This window comes from Myripristis murdjan, chromosome 3 (assembly GCF_902150065.1).
Source record: "Myripristis murdjan chromosome 3, fMyrMur1.1, whole genome shotgun sequence".
Lineage (NCBI taxonomy): Eukaryota > Metazoa > Chordata > Actinopteri > Holocentriformes > Holocentridae > Myripristis > Myripristis murdjan.
Genome location: NC_043982.1, coordinates 10,978,877 through 10,998,342, shown reverse-complemented (window position 1 = coordinate 10,998,342; position 19,466 = coordinate 10,978,877). Strand labels below are relative to the sequence as shown.

The window sequence follows — 19,466 nt, the reverse complement described above, 5'->3', positions numbered from 1 at the left end:
TATATTGTTGCTGCTACCCTTGTTTCGTTCCAAAATTCAGGTTCATGAGTCATTTTGGTAAGGGAATACGTTTTTTTTCTTGCGCTACAAGGGGCCAACGGGGAATTTCCCCTCCTTCCAAGTATTTTATCTTGTTCTTCAATCAGTGCAGTGGGTATGCACGTAAGTATCAGTGTAATAAGATGAATTCTTGAACAGTGAGATATTTAAAAAAAAAAAAAAAAAAAGGGGGGGGGGAGGGGGGTGCATCAGACAGGCCACGCCATAAGTAAATATAGGCTACCTGCATTACCCAGACACCACAAGAGAAAATGTGTTAATCTTTAACACAGCACACCTGATCATTGTTGTTTCTCAGCTTAGCGATTGACACAAGACGAAATGTAGGCCAGTCTCAAGATATGAATCAGGAGATTGCTATTCTTCCCGTTATTCCTGTTAAGTGAGCGTTTTATGCTCAATCAGATGTTGTTTTTTCACTCAGTGTGTTGCAGATAGGGACTTACAAACGCTATGAGCTCGAAATGGGATTATGGACTTCAGTGTGTGTGTGTGTGTGTGTGTGTGTGTGTGTGTGTGGGTGGGTGGGTGGGTGGTGCAGAAGTGTTGAGCCATTGACAGCTGCTGCAGTACAAACTTCCCTGCTTGTCCCAGCTCAATGGCATCTCCTAATTCAGCACCACACCCCACCGAATCACAGTATGCAAAGCCCCATCTGTTACCCCAACACCCCCTCCACCCCACTTCTCATCGATCATTGCCTCTCCTCGTTCTTTATCAACACCCCTCCACTCATTTTTTGTGTGACTGCCTTTGCTCTTCTCCTTTCAGTCACATCCTTTCGGTTTAATCCCCCCCCATCTTCTGTCTGGAGTGTACCTGTGTTTTCCTCCACAGGCACATCCTCTTCTGCTCTCCTGTCATCTCTCCTCTTTAAAATCCCCTCCTCTCTTTTCCCTCTCCTTCCCTTTCCTTCACATCGTACTTCTCTGTCTGCACAACAGCAATTAAACACAAAATTATTTTGCATGGGCTGATGACATTTCCAGTGGTATGACTGTGTGGGTTAGATGTTGAAAGTCTAATAAGATGCCTTTCACATCCCAAAGCTGAAAGTTCTCATTTGACCCCAGCTGCTATTCTAAATTTTAAATCACTTGCCTTTCACTCGTTGAAAAACGAGAGTTTAACATTGACAAAAAAAAAAAAAAAAAAAAAAAAAAATCTGTCAGTCGTGTTATAAATGTTATTCTCCATCCTTGCATGCACATTTGAATGGGAGAGCTAAAACATTTTCAGTTTTATTAGTAATCAGCAACTCAGAAATTATTCTTTGTGGTCAAGTATCTTCCCCACTGCTCATCAAGGCATTGCTACACATTTACTGGAAATGGAGCAATAACATTAACCCTGCAATGAGACAACTCACCTTCAGGGGCGTCCTCTGATACCATGCTGTCCCTCCTGAGTCTCTCTTCCGTGTCACCAAGTGAAAAATGGACAAAAAAGGAGAAGCATCAGCCCACTACATTCAGTTATATTGTGTCTCCGCAGCTAGAGTAACAGTAAACCTACTGTAACACAGCCCTTTATGAAGCATGGCGCTAGGGTGACCCCACTGCTCATGCTCCCTGGCTTGTGCGTATGCGTGTGTGTGTTTGTGTGTGTGTGTGTGTGTGTGTGTGCTCGTTCATATGCATGAATGCGTCTGACAGTGGGTGAGTGTATGTGTAACCATTTGTATGTGTATATTGGGGTCATGTGTGGGTGCTTGCACAAGCTCCTGCTTGTCTGGCCCAGTGTGGATGTGCGTGCATGTCTGTGTGTGAGTGTGTGTGTGTGTGTGTGTGTGTGTAGGAGGTAGGGGGAGGTTGTGATGATAATGAGTGACAGTAACAACTGCTGGTTGTGAGACCTCTACAGCAGCCAGCTACTTTATAAAGGGACGGCCTGAGTGATCTGACCGGTGTGCGAGTGTTGCACTCTAGAGGCTAAAGCTGGTGTGAACAGCAGTGCAACTCTCCTGTGTGTAAATGCAAATCTTAATGATTGGTTCTCTATTGGTGTGTGTGTGTGTGTGTGTGTGTGTTGTGTGTACCAGGAACTACTAATGTTGTTTACACATTCATGTTGTGGGGACTCGCCTTCCTTGGGACAAAAAGCAAGTCCCCTTAGTGAAAATCTTTAATTTTAGGGTGAGTACTTGATTTAAAGGTAAGCTGACTTTAGGCTTACATCAAGGTTAGGGATAAGGTTAGGGTAAGTCTCCAGAAAATGAAGTGATGGAAACACTGTGTGTCAGTGTGTGTGTGTGTGTGTGTGTGTGTGTGTGTGTGTGTGTGTGTGTGTGTGTGTGTGTGTGTGTGTGTGGATGCGTGTTTGCATGTGTGTGCGTGTTTTGTTTTGTTTTTTTGCATGAATGTGCATGTGTGCAAGTGTTCACTCAAGTTTAATTAATTTCTCCAGTGAGGAGGAGGCTGGCAAGGCAAGTGTCCTTGCTGTAATACAGCCTCCTCTCTACAATGGTATGACTGGAATGAGTGTGTACACATGAATATGTGACTGCAGCCAATAAAAGAGCATAAATAACAGAATAATAGAATGATTGAGGATTAAAGGTGGACAAACAGAGAGAAGGGAATACAGAGAATAAATGGACTGACATGAAATGGCCTCAATATTTGTTAACATGCACCACCTGGCAAACATTCAGTAAGTTAAAGGGACTGATTAGTGAAAGCTGCACAATGTTTAAAGCAGCTGAAAAGCCAATAAATGTCCAGCCCCTTGTCATGCAGTGATCCAAACTGTTTTCTTTGCTCAGAAGCACGTTGGCTAAAAGATTTTTTTAAACCATGCAGTGGAGATAACACAAAGTGGCTGAGGCGTAACAACATAGCAAGCACACTGCAAAGGTAGTGTGGTAAATCTGTCTGCTTGACTTTCCATCTGTCACCCTTTTTCTTTTTTTGTTTCGTCATCAGAGACCCTATTAAAAGACTGTCGGTCATTTAATACTGAGAGAAACCAGCAGCATAAGCCAAATACATGGATCTACATGGAGTGACTGTTTGCATCTTATATGCTGAATTCATTATTAGAGAACATCATAACTAGAGTTCACAGTATTATTATGTTTCATCTACTTACTGCAGTAGTTAATAAACACTGTGCAGTCACTGGCATTTGCTGTGGCATAGCAAATGAATGAAATTAGATACTAGTGCAGGCCTCCTCTATTAAAGCGTGTGCCCTGAATATGACCTTGGAGTCTCTCAGGGGATACTGCCATGTGTCTCCTCAGCTGTGGAGAATTAGAAGAGAAAGAGGCAGAGAAAGGAGACGGAAGCGAGAGATTGTATAACTCCAAGCATGTATCTTATGTTCAAATGGCTGGTGCGCTTACTACAGGCATTTGATTGACATCTCTGTGTGCATGGCCCATGTATGTATATTCCTGGAGGAAGCAATGGAGTGAGGGGGTGTCGTAGCAGTGGGTGTGATGGCTAATCTTGCACCCCAGCCGTTTTGATCCCCTTGACTGGTAAGAGATAGGGCCATGGTGCCTTTATGTCTCTGGGATCAGCTGCACTAAGTCGCTGAGCTTAAGAAGGAAGATCCAGTGTAAGACTGAAACTACAAAGGCTGTGCGCTGGAAATAGTCCCAGGGAAGGCTAGGTTACATCTCACATATTGCACTTGTTATCTTAATCGCTCATCTGATCTCATTTCATACATTGCATGCATACAGTCATAGTGCAATCATACAAGAAGACACCCAAAATTGCAAATAGAGTCTGAGTCAAAATATGCTGCACAACTTTGACTAATACTGCCCTCTGCTGCCAATATCAGATATTTAAGGGTTAAGGAGACGCAAGTGTGTTTTTTTAATTTAATTTAATTTTGGACTGGGCTTGGGGTTTAGCCTATTTTCAATTTACTATTTTTTTAGTGTCTGGATGTGTCTCCACAGAAGCCCAGCCATCATTAGGGACACATTGTCTTGAAAATATGCAACTGTAATAGCAACTACAAAGTTGGAATAAATGAAAAGACTTGTCATTTACTTCTCCCCTAGCATCGGTCCATCTTCTCTTAAGCTGACAGGATTCATGTCTGAGAAAAACAAGAGTGTTGTCTCAGCACTGTTTATTCTGATGTTTTCAAAGGAAAGACCAAGGAAAAGATTGAGAGAGAATCAGGCGAAAGTGACAGGGAAAACAATGAGGGTAACACGTACAAGAAAAAAAAATCTTCATTTTAAAGATTTTTTCATAAAGAAATGTTCACAATGGGAAGGCGTACGCAGTAAAAAAAAAATCCTGGTTATTGCGCATACGTCCCGATTGTGAGCAGTTATTGACACTATTGGTTTGGGAATGCACAAATACAGCTTTGACTGTTTCTCTTGAGCGCGAGGTCTCGAAATAGTGTCAATTTCTCACATCAGCCAGACATGTTTTAAAAAAAAAAAGCAAACATAAAAAGTCATTTTTTTTCTCTTTTGCCCATAAATTTATATAATTTACATTTCTTGTTTTTAACCACCCAATGTCTGATAGACATGCTGTCATTCCTGCCCCTGTTAAGGTCAGGCATCAATCAATACACATCCACATCGTGACTGGAATTCTATCAGTGTCCCATCACTGCGTTTCTCCAACCGCTTCATTCATTCATTTTTTAAAAAAAAAAAATCCTACATTTTTATACATGTGGCAAGAATTGAATGAAAGTAGATTTTCTACTTATCAAAAAACAATATTGTTGTTTGTCATTTGTTTAAGCTGAGGCATTATCAAAGAACCAAAATGAGTATTTGGTTAAATCCCAGCCTTATTTTGTCTAGTGACTTTTTTTTTTTTTTTTTTTTGCCTTTTCAAAGAAAACAGAGAAGAGGTAAGGGGCAGTGGTGTCTCATCCTAGATCTGCCAATGCAGGAGAAATGCACCGTACTGCATGTAGTTTGCATTAAAAATTTTCAAGCACCTTGTAAAAAAATATTTAAGGAGAAGCTAGGTACTTTTCTTATTTCTGGATCTCTAAAATGGAGCAGCACAACAGAACAACACTCAGCGGATTAAAAAAAAAAAAAAAAAAAAAACTACTATGAACAGAGCAATGACAAATAAAGATGAAGCAAAGCACGAAGTTTCTTTGAAGACCAAGAAAAGAAATATTGCATGTGGGAGACATAAAAGTCCTATCTAGCCAGCTCCTGAGCATGGCTTTTGTTCTGCTTCATCAGTTCTGGTGAAAAGGGATGTACCTGCAAACCCTGCAACACCAGCAGACACAGAACCATGAGGTAGATCACCGGTCATATTGACCCCTAGAGCAAAAACCTCCTAAAAGATGCTCGTCCTGTCTAAAACTTCTAATTTCATAAAAGTACAGCTCTTGCTTAATGTCATGTCTTGAACTAAACAAAACAAAACAGAACGAAAAAAAAAAAATCAGTCGAAAAATATGGAATCACCTTGTTGTGAGCTTGTCACAGTTCTTATTTTTCCACTATTGCAGCTGGACTCTCATTGTCTTTATTGCAACTAGGAGATTAGATAGCGCAGCATTCTTGAATATCTTCATGATTTCACACACACTGTGGTCAATCAAGTAGAGTATGATAGCTAACGCTCCATGAAAAAGGTAGAAAGTTTGATGTGACATAAAGAAGGCACCTTTTTCCAATAATAAATTCATTAATTTTCTAATGACATGGTCGTCTGTTATCACTTGTCAGCGTGGTTGAAAATTAATCGACTAGGCAAAAGCTGCTTCATGAAAACTCCGAAAACCAAAATGAAGCCATTTTGAAACGTGAAACTTCAGTGCAAGCAAGGTTTTCATATATCACAAATTAACTATAAAATCATAGAAACCTTGGGGAAAAATATTTCAATCTCATGCATTTTGAATATCACATCACACTTGGAAGTCCTCTGACATTTGTTTTGAGAATCCTTGGAAAAGAGAAAAAAGAAGTATACGTTGTTTCTTATCAAAATAAATCTTTTTTTTTTCTTTTTTTTTTCCTTTGCTGTGATTAGCCAACTGCATTTACTCCGTCCTCATGTTCCGTCACAAAAGTTGGGGCTGTGCAAAAAGTTCATGTGTCTGGTCCAATCAGAGAAGGCGATGACTGTTACCACTGTGATGTCGGCAGCAGGTGCCGACGTCCTCTGGCTCCCAGAGGAGGAGTTTAAACTGAAAATAAAAGCAGAGCAAGTATTAGCATTAAAGTCAAGATGGCAGCCTGTTATAACTAGCAACATTAGGATCCTAATATTGTTAACATGAAAGTTACACTGTTTATTTTCAGCGACAAATGTGTGCCATGTGGTCTTAATAACAGTTCTATCATATTATAATTAATAACATTAGTTGCTGCTGTGTCCTCAATATTTATTGTGCTTGGCAAAGTGTTGCTGATTCTGAAAAACACACTTGGTGATAATGTTGCTGCTGAAATACTCAGTCAAGTGACATTTAAATGTAGAGACTGAAGTGTACCTATGATTACTTGCTGTGTTGACTGTAAGGAGACGAGTTGTTGGATGAGTCCACCTGCTGCTGTGTGCCATTTTCCTGAAGAGCAAAACAGCAGCTCTCATTCAGAGGTTACATAATGACTATCATCATTGTTTGCACTGTGATAATTGATAGTTTCACAAAACGAACTGTTCACAAAGGGAAAAAAGAAAAAGAAAAAAATTGTTGAATTGTTGAAGTACAGGAGGCTCAGTGCACTTACAGGTGCCGTCTGCATGGCAGGGTACTGGGGCATGTAAGCTGCTTGCACGGCAGGGCTGGCTGCAATATACTGTTAAATTGGTGGGAAAAAAAGAAGGGAAAAAGAAATACATTTTTATATTTAAAAAAAAAACTACTGCTTATTTATTTAAATTAGACTGAAAGTCTTGTCAAACACTCCTTTTGCCCCCGGGATAGATATAAATCTAAATATCAGTATTACAGGCTGTATAGATAGTGTGAAAAATGCTGTGTCATTTTGTTAATAAAAAAAATAATGAATTCTTTAGCCGTGCATAGTCAGTGTTGTGTATTTAAGGATATCCCAGAATTCTCCTCACCGCTCCACTATTTCCCAATGACAGATGGCCCATCTGCTGAGTAATCATGGCTGTGGGGTGCAGTGACATGGAGGGATCCACAGAGGGAGACATCACAGCAGCCTGCAATAAAAGGGAGCTTGGTTTATATCACATTTAGACAACAGAGTTGCACAATGTCCGTTATAGTTTCAATCCACAAATTCTGGCAAACACAAACAGAACAGGTAGTCTGCAAGAGCACTGGCAAGTAAGTGAGAGTGTAACTATAGCGTGACTTATAGATAAAACAGCAGGTTCAGATGAAAAAAAAAAAGATTTTCTCATGGAGAGCTCTTAGAAAATGCAATTCTGCTCATACATAGTGCTTTTGTAGCTCAAACCGTGTATTCTAATACAATAATCTGAGGTAAACATCAAGTATTTTCTCTGCTCCTGGTTTGAAAAAAATAAAAAAAGATGTGGTTAGCTTTTGCTCCACTTTCAAATGGGGTGTTCCTTCAAACACAGTGCCTTTGGGGAATATACCATTTCCTAGTAAAAGCGGGGGAGGGGGTGAAATCAGCACAGACACTTGTTCTACTGGAAACCATCTGTTGGAAGAGTCAAACAGCCCAAGAGTCATAAGACTGTCTCTGCTCCAGGCATTTCCTGCTCCAGAGAAGGAGGGGGGGGGCAGGAGGCCGATGACTGTATGTCATTTAGTTGTTCCATTCCTACAGTCTGCTGGCACACACACACACACTCTCTCTCTTTCTCTTTCTCTGTCCCTTTCTTTCTCTTTCTCTCTCTCTTTTACACACAAACTTCCATGTACACACGCAATGTTTCTCTGAACTGTCAGCTCTGTCCTCGTCCTACGTAGTGGGAAGTTTTGGAAGTTGTTGATTTAACTGTGTCAGCAGACCAGGCTGATTAAAGTAACATTCTCTGCTTTGCTACAACCCAGGAGCTTTAGCTGTACCAGTAACACACGCCCATTTCCTTTGCGCAGAATAGGAGGTGGTTTTTTTCCCCTTACCGGGTGTTGCATGAAATATTGTGGATGTGCCACCCAAGAATGACCCTGTACCTACGGGAAAGACAGAAAGAGAAAGAGAGAAATAGACACAAAGGGGAAGAGAGAAAAGTGAATCTGTGACTTTGGCTTAGTGAAAAATCTCACTCAACAACTACAGAGAGAACCTTAACACTGCACAAGGCAGGGTTAAAAAAAAAAAAAAAAAAAACACTGCTTACTAACCAAAATCACAAACTGGGGTTGTAACACAGAGGAAGTCCCTCTCCCACTATAAAAGAATTGCTGCATGTGCCCAAATTAATTCAGGCACCAAACATGGTCACCAGCGGGAAATGTTCTTTGTAGACAAAAAAAAAAAAAAAAAGATGAATCCCAATTTAACAGTGAAAGAAAAGACTATTACCAAAAGAGCAACGAGTGACCACTCCACTCAGAGAAAGAGCTTGGATCCCAAACGACAGGCGAAAATGTTGCTAGATTTTGTTTTAGCATCGCCACCCCTACTAGCCACTGGGAAGAAGTAGTTTTGGCCTGATGAGTGTGCAGTTTATGGCATTACTACTGATCTCTGGATAATGAAGTCCCTCGAACATCCTCAAATTTGAACATTTGTCTTCCGCTGCCACTTGCCCAAGGCACCTTTAATACAGCCAAGTAGAGCCGCGTTCACACCAACACAAGCCCAAATACATCCACAACATGCATACAACCAGTAGGCGCTTTAATGGGAGATGTTAACCTGGCATCTTCCCTCTCTTTCCTCTAGTAGCAGAGAGAGTGCAGGGGCAGAGGGGTTGTTTAGTTGAAAATGTTAGTCTCGTCTGCCTGACTCATTGATCCTCTATCTGACTGAGGTTTGTGCGAGGTAGCATCTGTGGCCCGGACCACGGCTCTGAAACATCGGCAGTGTCACTGTGCTGTGTGTTGGTAAATCCATGGCGCTGTCCGTGGTGCTGAAGCTGCAGACGGATTTGCGCTTACATCTTTTTCTCTCACTCCTGCCCTTCTATCACTTTCACTGTGGATCTGTAATAATCTCTAAACTACACACATAATTCCATACAATATTGTAGTCTATATACTTTGTAGCGTAGCGTCACTGTCATGATCAAAGTGACCAGAAGCAACGTGTAGTTGTGGAAAAACAAGACAATCACAGTGACACACTGCTGCCTGTATAATATTCCTTTAATATTTCTACATCTTCTATGAATATTTCTCTGATAATGTTTCTATGGGGCATTAATGCAGCAGTGCATCTAGTGGAGGTCACCTGACACGCATAAGCACTCTGCAGTGGGGGGTACTCCCACTGCAAAGTGAGAGATAGGATGATGTAAACTCAATTCCAGCTCTTGGACATGTTTACCCAAGCACAGTGCAAACAGCACGACTAGTTTACATAAGTACAGTTACAGACCAAATGAGTCCTATCGATTGTGTCAACCAGCTTCTTAGGGGAGGGATCGTCCATCGTACCTGGTAGGCAGAGACCGGGGACATGTAGGGAGACATGGTGGGCTGCACAGTCATCATCCTGTTGGCCACAGGATAAGGAGAAGGATAGAACCTAACCAACAGAGAGCATTTCAAATAAAGCTCGCACAAATTATGAGAGACTCTGAACCTAGTAAAAAACAACAACAAAAAAAAAAACCATTAGCCATCATCCATGTGTGACTTACCCATTCTGCATAGCTACTGAGGAGGGGTCATAGGTAAGAGTCATTGCACCCTGCGGGGAGGAGATACACAGAATTAAATTACACATATTACATATTACTGCTGCCTCACAGCCCTTGTACCCACCATACCAAACAAATCGGTACTATTAGAAACAATCCAAGCATCGGATATAACAAGTTTATGAGAAGAACATGAGTTTGAAGTTCACGAGAAAGTGAAAATGTTGTCATTGTTAACTCTCCCTTATGCCAGCTGGAACACAGATGAAGTGTCAGTCCAGCCAAAACAAAAAAAAAAAAAAAAAAAAAAAAAACAGGGAGCAAGAAAGCACAACTCCATATCAGCATTCATCAAAACTATTGGTTAGTTTTTTTCCAAAATGGGAAAATAAAATACAAGAAAATTACTTAAAACAGAACATAAAAAATGAAAACAAAAGTTTTAAATCTTGCGCTGCATGATAGAATTCTTCCAAAGCCAAATGACCAAATTTGAATGGAGACGACTTACATGTACACCATTACTTAGCGCAAATCTTCACTATGGCCTTTGAAAGCAAAACAGTTCACAATAAAATGCACCAAATGTTCTACTTGATGGGAACTAGTGCATGCTTCCTTGTAATGTGTGAATTCACAGTAAATTCCTGTGTTTACCCTGCTGCTTTACACACAAAAGAGTTATTCTGTTAGCAGACTGTTGTTCCCTAGTGCCGCTATACTGAACCTGCGCTTTATCTGGACGCTCGACTAAAGATATCATCGAGCAGGACCGGGATGCGTGAAGCTTGGGTACGCGATAGCACCAAATGTTTTTATTTCAAAGAAAACAATTTTTGCTAAATAACAGTCTTCATAAGGCTTGAGTCATATTGCACCTAGAGCCGACAAAGTAATTTTTTGTCATTTGGCTCAATATCCATGGACTTCAGTTGTTTTTGGAGAAGGCTGCTACGAAGACACTTCACCTGTGTTTCAACTGGAGCAGGTGTGCGAACATTAAGAGAGAAAAATAATTCGGAGTGTACTGATCCTTTAATTTATTGCTTTCTCTCAATTTTATGACAGTATCAGGTACACAGACACTTAGGATTAGCACAGATGTAAGACGATAGGCGGACACGTACCACTCTCAGGTCCCCGTCTCTGTTCCATGTCCGTCCGTTAGGAACAAACGCGCCGTGAGCGTGTTTCTTCTTCTGACCGTCTGCAAACTTACACAACAACGGCTCAGATGGAGCTGGGGAGAGAGCATATGACAGTCATTGTTACTGACGTATTAATGATCATTTTCATGACCACCCACACAGTCTTCATCACAGAGAAATGATATAATAAATTCATTCCTACCCAGAGCCCCAGAAGCTGTCTTGATAAATTTCCCATTGAAGTGGGAGATCACTGTGTTGCACTGCTCTGTCGTGTCCATCCTAGCCAAGGAAGATACAACAGCCATGACTAAATCATCAAACACGGAGAGATGCATTTACAAGGCACCACTTTCTTTAATGTATGATTCAACCAGCCGGCCTCCCTGAAGAAACACTGCCACTTGCAGAATTGACTAATAAACCACAAGAAGCCCTGTGGGTTTACAGTGGTTTTACAGCAGTAATGTTAAACACGACACAAAGTGCAGTAAAGCCTCCTTTTCTGTTTGGAGCATCTAGTTAGACTCTCCAGAAGCTGAATGCGTCATTCACATGGTCTCTGAGCAAATATCATGGCCCTGTGATACATAGTTATTAGGAAAGAACAAAAAGTAGCTTTACTTGAAAAAAGAGAGATTTTGTGTGAGTCACTTCATTGTCAAAATGGCAAACTTTAACTGATGTACTGCTGTTTTGACATGGGCTTTGGAGTCCCATTTATTACACAAGTGTGTGATGTGATTTAGCCAAACAGAAATGAGTGATTCCTTCTCTAATTCTCCTTTAACTGACCTGGCGAAGCCAACGCCTCGGCTGTTGCCGCTGTAGTCTCTGAGGACGCGCGTGGAGACGACCTGGCCGAAGGGCTGCAGCATGTTCTCCAGCTCCTTCTCATCCACGGACAGCGGCAGGTTGGAGATGTACAGGTTGGTTGGGTCTTGCTCCTGTTGCTGCTCAAACAGCACAGAACGGAGAGGAAATGTAATGACAGCCATGTGTTTTACAGACAGTGTTGTGAATGTGATGTAATAGATAAACTGGAACCAGTTACGTTGCAAAACTAATTTCTTGGACATCATGCAAATTTGTATAGTGACACATCACAGATGAAAGCAGTTTGAGAGTTTTCTATTCAAAATGCCTTGCGTTCAATGAAGCCAGGGCTTCTGTGGGGCTTGTTTCATATTCTGAAGTCAGACATTCATGACTGTTTCAGTGCTACTCTAGTCCTTTACACGCAGATGGAATACATGGTAGAAACAAAAGACAGTGTCCTTGTCCTGATTCAGGTAAGACTACTTACTATTTAAGGGTCAAAAGAGGGCATTTAGTTTAGACAGACAGACAGACACACACACACACACACACACACACACACACAGAGCATTTCTGCTAAACTATGCAGAAGCACAGTGCCTTTAAGGCCCTCCTTAGTAACAGCAGGAGGGTGATGTAGCCTAGCTACCACAACACACAATCTGTGTTCTGCTGGTCCAAACAGCACAGCTAGACACAGGCCTCCAGAGAGCAACCCTTCATCAGTGAACTCCTGCCTGGGAGTTTAAGTACAAGAACACAGGAAGAGCTGGGAAAGGGAGTCAAAGAAATGTGATGATCCAGAGAACAGCACCTTTTTTTCTCAAGAAATATCTGGAAAAATACACATTATTAAAAATAAGAGGATGCCCAGAGCATGGTAGTAGGGCTGGGTGATATGGTGACAGAATTGTAGGGATGCTAATCGGCACTTTCATAAGACACTGACACACACAATCATCAGAAATGTGGATATGTTGACCAAGCAAGTAGAGACAAATGACAGAACAGCTTTAATAAGTTCAGAAAATTGCATTCCGTTACTGTAATGCAGCCTTTAAAACCAGGAAGACAACACTTATGCCATATCAAGATATTACAATATCCCAAATGTTATCTCATATTAGGATGACATGATATTGATATATTGGCCAGCTTTATACACTTGCTGTAGTGCAGATATGCTAACCACAATTATCAGCAATGGTAAAAACTAACACTAACAGAGTACTGCTCTGTAGGCTACCTATCTATACAGCCTAATCAAAATGGATTGTGGTCCCATGTGTAATGTGCAATGTTGACTGACAGGTTACTTGGCAGAGAGAGACGTGACATCTGGTTTCTACAGTGAATGTAAATGGGGTCACGGGAAGAACAGCCAGTCAGCTGAGGCCATGTGACCGGTCCAATGTCTCTCTCTTGCTCACACACAGACACATGCATGCACCAGACCAAAAAAAAAAAAAAAAACACACACACACACACACAACCCACAAACCCCATCGGGGCACTCACAAACAAAACAAATATGTGCCTACACACACACACACACCCACACACGCACCCACACGAAGGGTATGCCTACATCAATCTCACCTTGGCCATCTGGGCTTGTATACCACTGGTTTTGAGAGCATGTACTGCCTTTAGAGCAGCTGCCGGGCTGTCAAAGTCCACAAAGCCATAACCTGTGGTTGGCAGAAGAGGGTTCACAAACAGCTCCACTTAATTAAACATGTCCTCCATTTTATCTTGTCATTATTAATGCCAGTCGACGAGGCTCCCCTGAATGAACGGCCGTACTGACCTTTACATTTGTTGGTTGTCTTGTCCAGGATTGCCTTTGCTGACTGGATCTTGCCATACCTGAGCACACAAAGAAATATTTCTTCATAAATAAGAATATACTCTCACTGCCCTGCATTATAATACTGATAATATCCCCTACTATATATCCCTTCGAATATGAAAAGCAGATTAGTTAAAATGGTGAGAAAGGAGCATCTAAAGTCATGAAGATAACTGGTGATTTTTGAGTCATGTAAGTGTATGATGCACCGATATCTAGAGTGGGCTACATCTTTCTTTGTGTTCAGTTTCAAGGCTTTAGTCGGTGATTCACCTCTGACTTTCTACACAAACTGAGCTGTGGTGCGAGCAGCGTTTGTAGAACTGGTATCTGAGTACACACGCCATACAGGCTAAATGCCTAGCTTACATCACCATTCAAACCTTGTTGCTATGAAAAGCTCTTTCATTTCTGCTTTGTGCTGGCAAACACCATTGGGAACGTGAACAAAACACAAGCAAACATGACACAAACAGCTGCTGCTGCTGGTTGCATGGTTGAATGCCTCCCCCCATATGCTTGTAATTCCGAGGAAAAAGAGAGGAGAGAAAACTCCACTAATTATGGCACACAAAGCACTAACTAGAATAGGAGTGCAGCCTATAGTATAAAAACTTAATCGCTGGCCCCTTTAAATGACTGTTGTTTCAGAGAGCAAACATTTTTACAGGCTGTTTCAAATACTACAGCTGGATTATGGCCTTTTACATGGATGTGTGTGTGTGTGTGTGTAGAGGTGGAGGTCAAATAATCTAAATACCGATAACAATATTTTTGTACTTAAGTTGCCAATATGGTCAAAATTATGTCAATTAGAGATGTCACAATTTTGATTCTAAATCGAAAAACAATCAGAATGGGTGCCCGAATTTCAACCTTTGAATCACAAGCAGTTTTGCGATTCTCCCAGTCAATTTTTTTTTTTGTCTCCACCCCTTTTTTCACCAACCAGGAGAAGGGACAACATGGCGGCACTGACTGCATATCTCTCCTTCTCCAGTGCTCAGACTTGCACAGAAAAACAGTGCAGGAAAACATTAACTACGACTTTCTTAATGTAGGGCAGTCTGTGCGGTACGCCCCACCAAAAAATATGGCAGTTATATCACCTTTGATACAATGTAGCCTATCTTTATAAAGACGAATTTGAAAATGTAAACTATAGTTATCGGGGAATAAAACCGATGATCTGCTGCCAACTGGTTTAAATCTAAAATCGAATTGTGACTTTAAGATCGAAAGTCAAATCGATTCATGGATTTGGAGAATGGTGACACCCAAAGTGTTGATACTCTTTTTTATGTCATATGCCGGTTTTTATTCATTCTTGTTGGTATGAAAACCCTTTTTTAAACAAATTGCACGTCACTGTCAGACGCTAAAGCGCTGGTATACATTACTGCCTTTAAATGAAGGATTCATTTACAAAAACATTATTGACATATTCAAAAAATATCATTGTCATTCATTATCGATGACACCAATCATGCTGGAGGTATATTTTAAGAGATAAGATATAAAATTCTATGAAATGTACAAAGAAAATAAAGTGTCACTGGAGATTTTACAGACTGTGTTTACGTAGCTGTGGCCAGGAATCTTTTGATATTTTATAAAGGCCCATTATCAGCCTAATACATCAGCACACCAGTATATCAGTTTAACCCGAGCGTGTACACACTCGGGTTAGCACGCATACAAGCTGTACTTGTTTGCTCATGTGTGAGTACTCACTGCTGACAGAGTTTGACCAGATCCAGGTCTGTAGTAGCAGGGGGGAGGCCGCGGATGTACAGGTTGGTTTTGCTGAGCTGCTCCCAGCCTGTGCTGCTGCTGTTGCTGCTGCTGCTGGGACTGGACGGAGTCATGGGATAGGACTGCAAACAGGAAACCGACTGTTAGGAAGTGCATGGACTGGAAGCTACAAAATCTAATCGAGGTTTGAGGTCGATACTGATCACAGTCTGTCCTTAAAGAGTATCTGATGTGTGTGAACAATAGCACAGATACACACACACACACACACACACATGACACAGCTTCATTACATTTTTGGGCATTGTTTATTGTACGTGCTGCGTGAGCTCAATACGTGCAAGAATTGTTGTATTGTCCTCTTGCCATTATCTGAGAGCTCATCAGAAGGTGAGGAGCACGGGATGTCATTGATCCACAAAGTGAACAGTGTTTATGTTTGTCTGCATGATCTCTACAGCGCCTGGCTCTCAGCAGCAGGTCAGCTTTGACTCATGCTCCCGGCTGCTGTGAAGAAGTGATCCGGTAAGCCAGGTTTCCATGTAGTGCACTCAACACATCTATTCTTACATTACATGCAAGCCTTTAAGAATCACCATGCAATTACATTTGTGTTGACTTCTCACTTCCTGTTTTCCTGTTCGTCAGAAGCTTAGGCTTGCGCACATTTTAATTTTGAGCCAAACCACCCAGCACAACCCTGCCAAGCATTTCCTTCCCCCTTGCTCATTCATTTAAATAACTCCCCATTCACCCAAAATCCACTCCACAACACATCAAAAACAAAATATAACAGCACGATCGCACCATCTGCCCGTGACCAGAGGACAAGCCGTTTCAAGTATAGGGCACATAAAGCGGCAATGCCATAAATACATCCATAGCGATGCCCACAAGAACACTAGAAAATTCTTGCATAACCGTGTGATGTTGAAAGATTTAGACCGGTTATTTTTCTTTACAGAAGGTTTGATCGCAGTGCCAGGGACATCTGTGGGGCTTTTACAGCTTAAAGTAGAGCCCTTAGATTTATGTTGTGTACATTTACTCCTGCAACTTTTTTGGAAGCCAACAGGGTTCACATAAGGACTCAGAGACACCTCGCCCACAATGGTAAGAAGCACCCATGGGCAAGCTACACTGGTTACATTTCAAAGTCGTCATTGTGGCAGAGGATACCATTATTACAGCTATACTATGACCGGTTTCCAAGCAAATATTCATGGTTAGTTCAAGGATCTCTGCTCAGTGTTACATTCAGCTCATTTCCACATGGCTACTCTTGCCAAATGCAAGAAAAATCCAAGTCAGCTGTGATCCTAATGGTGAATATTTGGGTTTCTGTGGGCTACAAGCTCATCCCTCCCAGTGGCGAAATCCACAGCCCACTTTGTATAAAGGAGGGGTCAAATACCTCTTCTAGTTCTCATCAGAGGTTATACCAGCAATGGCCTCTTACCTCTGCCACAGGGTACCATTTTTTTCCCCTCACCCAAGAGGTCAAAATAAGGATGCAGCACTGATGAATAGTTAATTAAAACACACTGGTTTGCCTTAAAGGAGAACTAGCCTCTGGATTGACTCAGGTGACAGCCTACATTAACCTATAAATGGATTACAATGGGGAAATGCAAATAAATAACTGCATGGAGAGACAAGGTTACAGCCCCTATTTACATAGGTCAGCATATTGCAATCATCTCTATCATCTAGCCCATCGGTTTACCAGTTATATTCCTGTGTGACCACTAAAACCAACGATTTCTAACCGCAATCGTTGATAAGCTGTCTTCATTTGAGATAAGAGGCGATGTGAAAAAAAAAAAAAAAAAAAAAAAAAAACACACACACACACGCACACACACATACACAGGCCCTATACATTCCATATGTTAGCCGAGAAGGGCTTCCCAATGTCACGCTGGCATTAAGTTGTTGCTAAATTATTTACAATGTATCGAAAGACAGTTTGACATGTTTCAAATACAGACGGGGTGCGAAAAGTCGGCAAACCCAATGCGCTTAGATCCTTTTTTTCGGCCTACCTGCTTTCGATTGGCTGTCTTCAGCGGGTTGCCTGTATTTGCAAAGATCATCCTGGAGGTTATAGTTAGCTTTTATTTCCTAATTTGAATCCGAAATCGCAACACGGAGCCACTAGACGGAAGCCGAAGGGTGTGCGGAATAGCCAAGTGGGTCTAAAACATCGGCATACTGGAGAGGATGGTTAACAAAAAAAGAAAAAATAATGCGAGGCTGTAATGCGCTCCGTCCTCTGTAGCCTACATAGATACTGACACATCTATACAGTCAGATGCAAACACCCAGGCGATGGACCAGCCCTCCGGTCCGGTTCATTGATCTACGACGTCCTGCAGACCGCTCGACGTCCCACCTACTACAGACTAAACCATCTCCGCAACTGCAGGGTGTGTTAAAATCAAATAATCTGCGTGGCTGCCTCATAAAAAAAAAACCCAAACTCTCCGTGTGTTTCTTTTTATTTTAGTAAAGCAGCAAAAGCAACGACTGCAATGTGTCGCTTCGTGGTTGAATCGGACACAGGACGAGTTGTGCCTGATCTTGCTCGCGTATAATCAGAGTGGCTGAACCGCCGCCTTTCATGTTATTATCGCCCGCACATACCAAGCATTCTTTACCCCCCACCCCCCAAACCACCCCAAACCACACACACACACACACGCTCATCTACCAACCCCTCCCCCTACCCAACACACTGACATGTCAAGAGAATCAGGATGCGATGAAATATAAGCAGGGACTGGCCTGGGCTGGAGGTCACCGCATCTTTCAGAGAGTCCATGTATAGAATGCAGGCTATATAAAGCTGGGAGACAATTTGATTTCTAAACGTGAACAGAGAACTGTTATGTCTACATAATATCTGCCTTTGACGTGATTCTGCATACTGATGTGGAGCCTGTAACACTGGCTCCCTCAAAAACCCGACGCTGTTTAGAGCTATAACGTTACAGATGGCCGATAGATCATGACACAACGGTGGCATTTTAAGAGCTCAAGAACAAAAATACCAAATCCTAAGAGGATGTGGAAAAAAAAAAAAAAAAAAAAAAAAAAAAAAAAAACAGAGACACAATGACTAATTTCTCGTTTTCAGTGTATTCAATGTATTTCCTGTGTTCAAGGAGATGAATGTCTTTTCTATGCAGTGTTTAAGATCTAAAAAATAAGGATTTCCATGTTGCATTTTCAAAACAAAAGTCCTAACCATGTGTAGGATGCAATGAAATATAAAGCAAGGGCTGGCCTGGGCTGGAGGTCACTACATCTTTGTGAATCCACGTATAGAATGTAGGCTTATATAAAGCTGAAATTCAATTTGATTTCTAAACATGAACAGAGAACTGTTATGTCTACATAATATCTGCCTTGATGTAATTCTGTATAGCTACTGATGTGGAGCCTGTAACAGTGGCTCCCTGAAAAGCCAATGTTATTTAGATATATAAGATTACAGATGGAATTCAATGAGATTAAGTCGTTTTTACTGTTTTTAAACTGTAAAAATAAAAATTTCATAGACACATTATCAAAACAAAAGTCCTAACCAGGTGTAGTGAGGGAAACCTAGAGAACAGTAGAGGGGACCATGTTACTGCTTTGTTGGCTTCTGTTCCCTGGCACCCAGTATGTTTGATAGTAAGACTCTGATCTGTGTTTTAAATTGCCCGAATGGGTTTGCCCCTTATATTTCTGATCTCTTACATCCTCATTTGGCATCAAGGGCCCTGAGCTCATCAGATTCATTTTCTTCTCCTATGGACCAACAGCCTTGCAGCAGGTCCTACTCAGTCACTCCAAACCAGAGCAGTTCACTCCTCTGATTTTAATGTTTTTTCTCCATGCTCCATGTCTGCATTTTTTTTTTTAAATCCCATGCTTCGTAAATAAACTTGACTTGGCTTGACAGTGTGTGACACAATGCTGCACAGTGCCATATGATACAATATGATGTTAAAGGACGTTTTGAGTCCATATATGGTATATCATGATATGACTTCAAGTGACATAATCTGATGACAACAACTGCACTGTTTTGGATCTCTCTTTACCATGCATATCTTTACA

General features: G+C 41.4%; 1 protein-coding gene and 1 long non-coding RNA gene across 3 annotated transcripts in view; one reads left to right on the top strand and one right to left on the bottom strand.

Moving 5' to 3' along the window:
* Positions 1-4,135: 4,135 nt before the first annotated feature.
* rbms1a (RNA binding motif, single stranded interacting protein 1a) lies at positions 4,136-17,912 on the bottom strand. 2 transcript variants are annotated; one of them, XM_030044984.1, is made up of 14 exons: positions 17,402-17,910; positions 15,336-15,478; positions 13,560-13,618; positions 13,349-13,440; positions 11,726-11,883; positions 11,133-11,212; positions 10,910-11,022; positions 9,783-9,832; positions 9,577-9,667; positions 8,098-8,148; positions 7,098-7,199; positions 6,758-6,826; positions 6,517-6,591; positions 4,136-6,210 (listed from the first exon to the last, which is right to left on the bottom strand). In XM_030044984.1, the coding sequence occupies exons 1-13, from the start codon at positions 17,450-17,452 to the stop codon at positions 6,523-6,525; spliced, it is 1,128 nt and encodes a 375-aa protein (XP_029900844.1). In that variant the 5' UTR covers positions 17,453-17,910; the 3' UTR covers positions 4,136-6,210; positions 6,517-6,522. The 2 variants fall into 2 exon arrangements, with proteins under 2 accessions (XP_029900844.1, XP_029900852.1); XM_030044992.1 differs by lacking the exon at positions 8,098-8,148 and having other exon boundaries at positions 17,402-17,912.
* The window catches only part of LOC115354599 (uncharacterized), a 19,720-nt gene continuing 12,999 nt past the window's right edge, over positions 12,746-19,466 (top strand). Inside the window, exon 1 of the long non-coding RNA XR_003927785.1 lies at positions 12,746-12,861. This is a non-coding gene — a long non-coding RNA (uncharacterized LOC115354599). The remainder of the gene's footprint in view (positions 12,862-19,466) is intronic.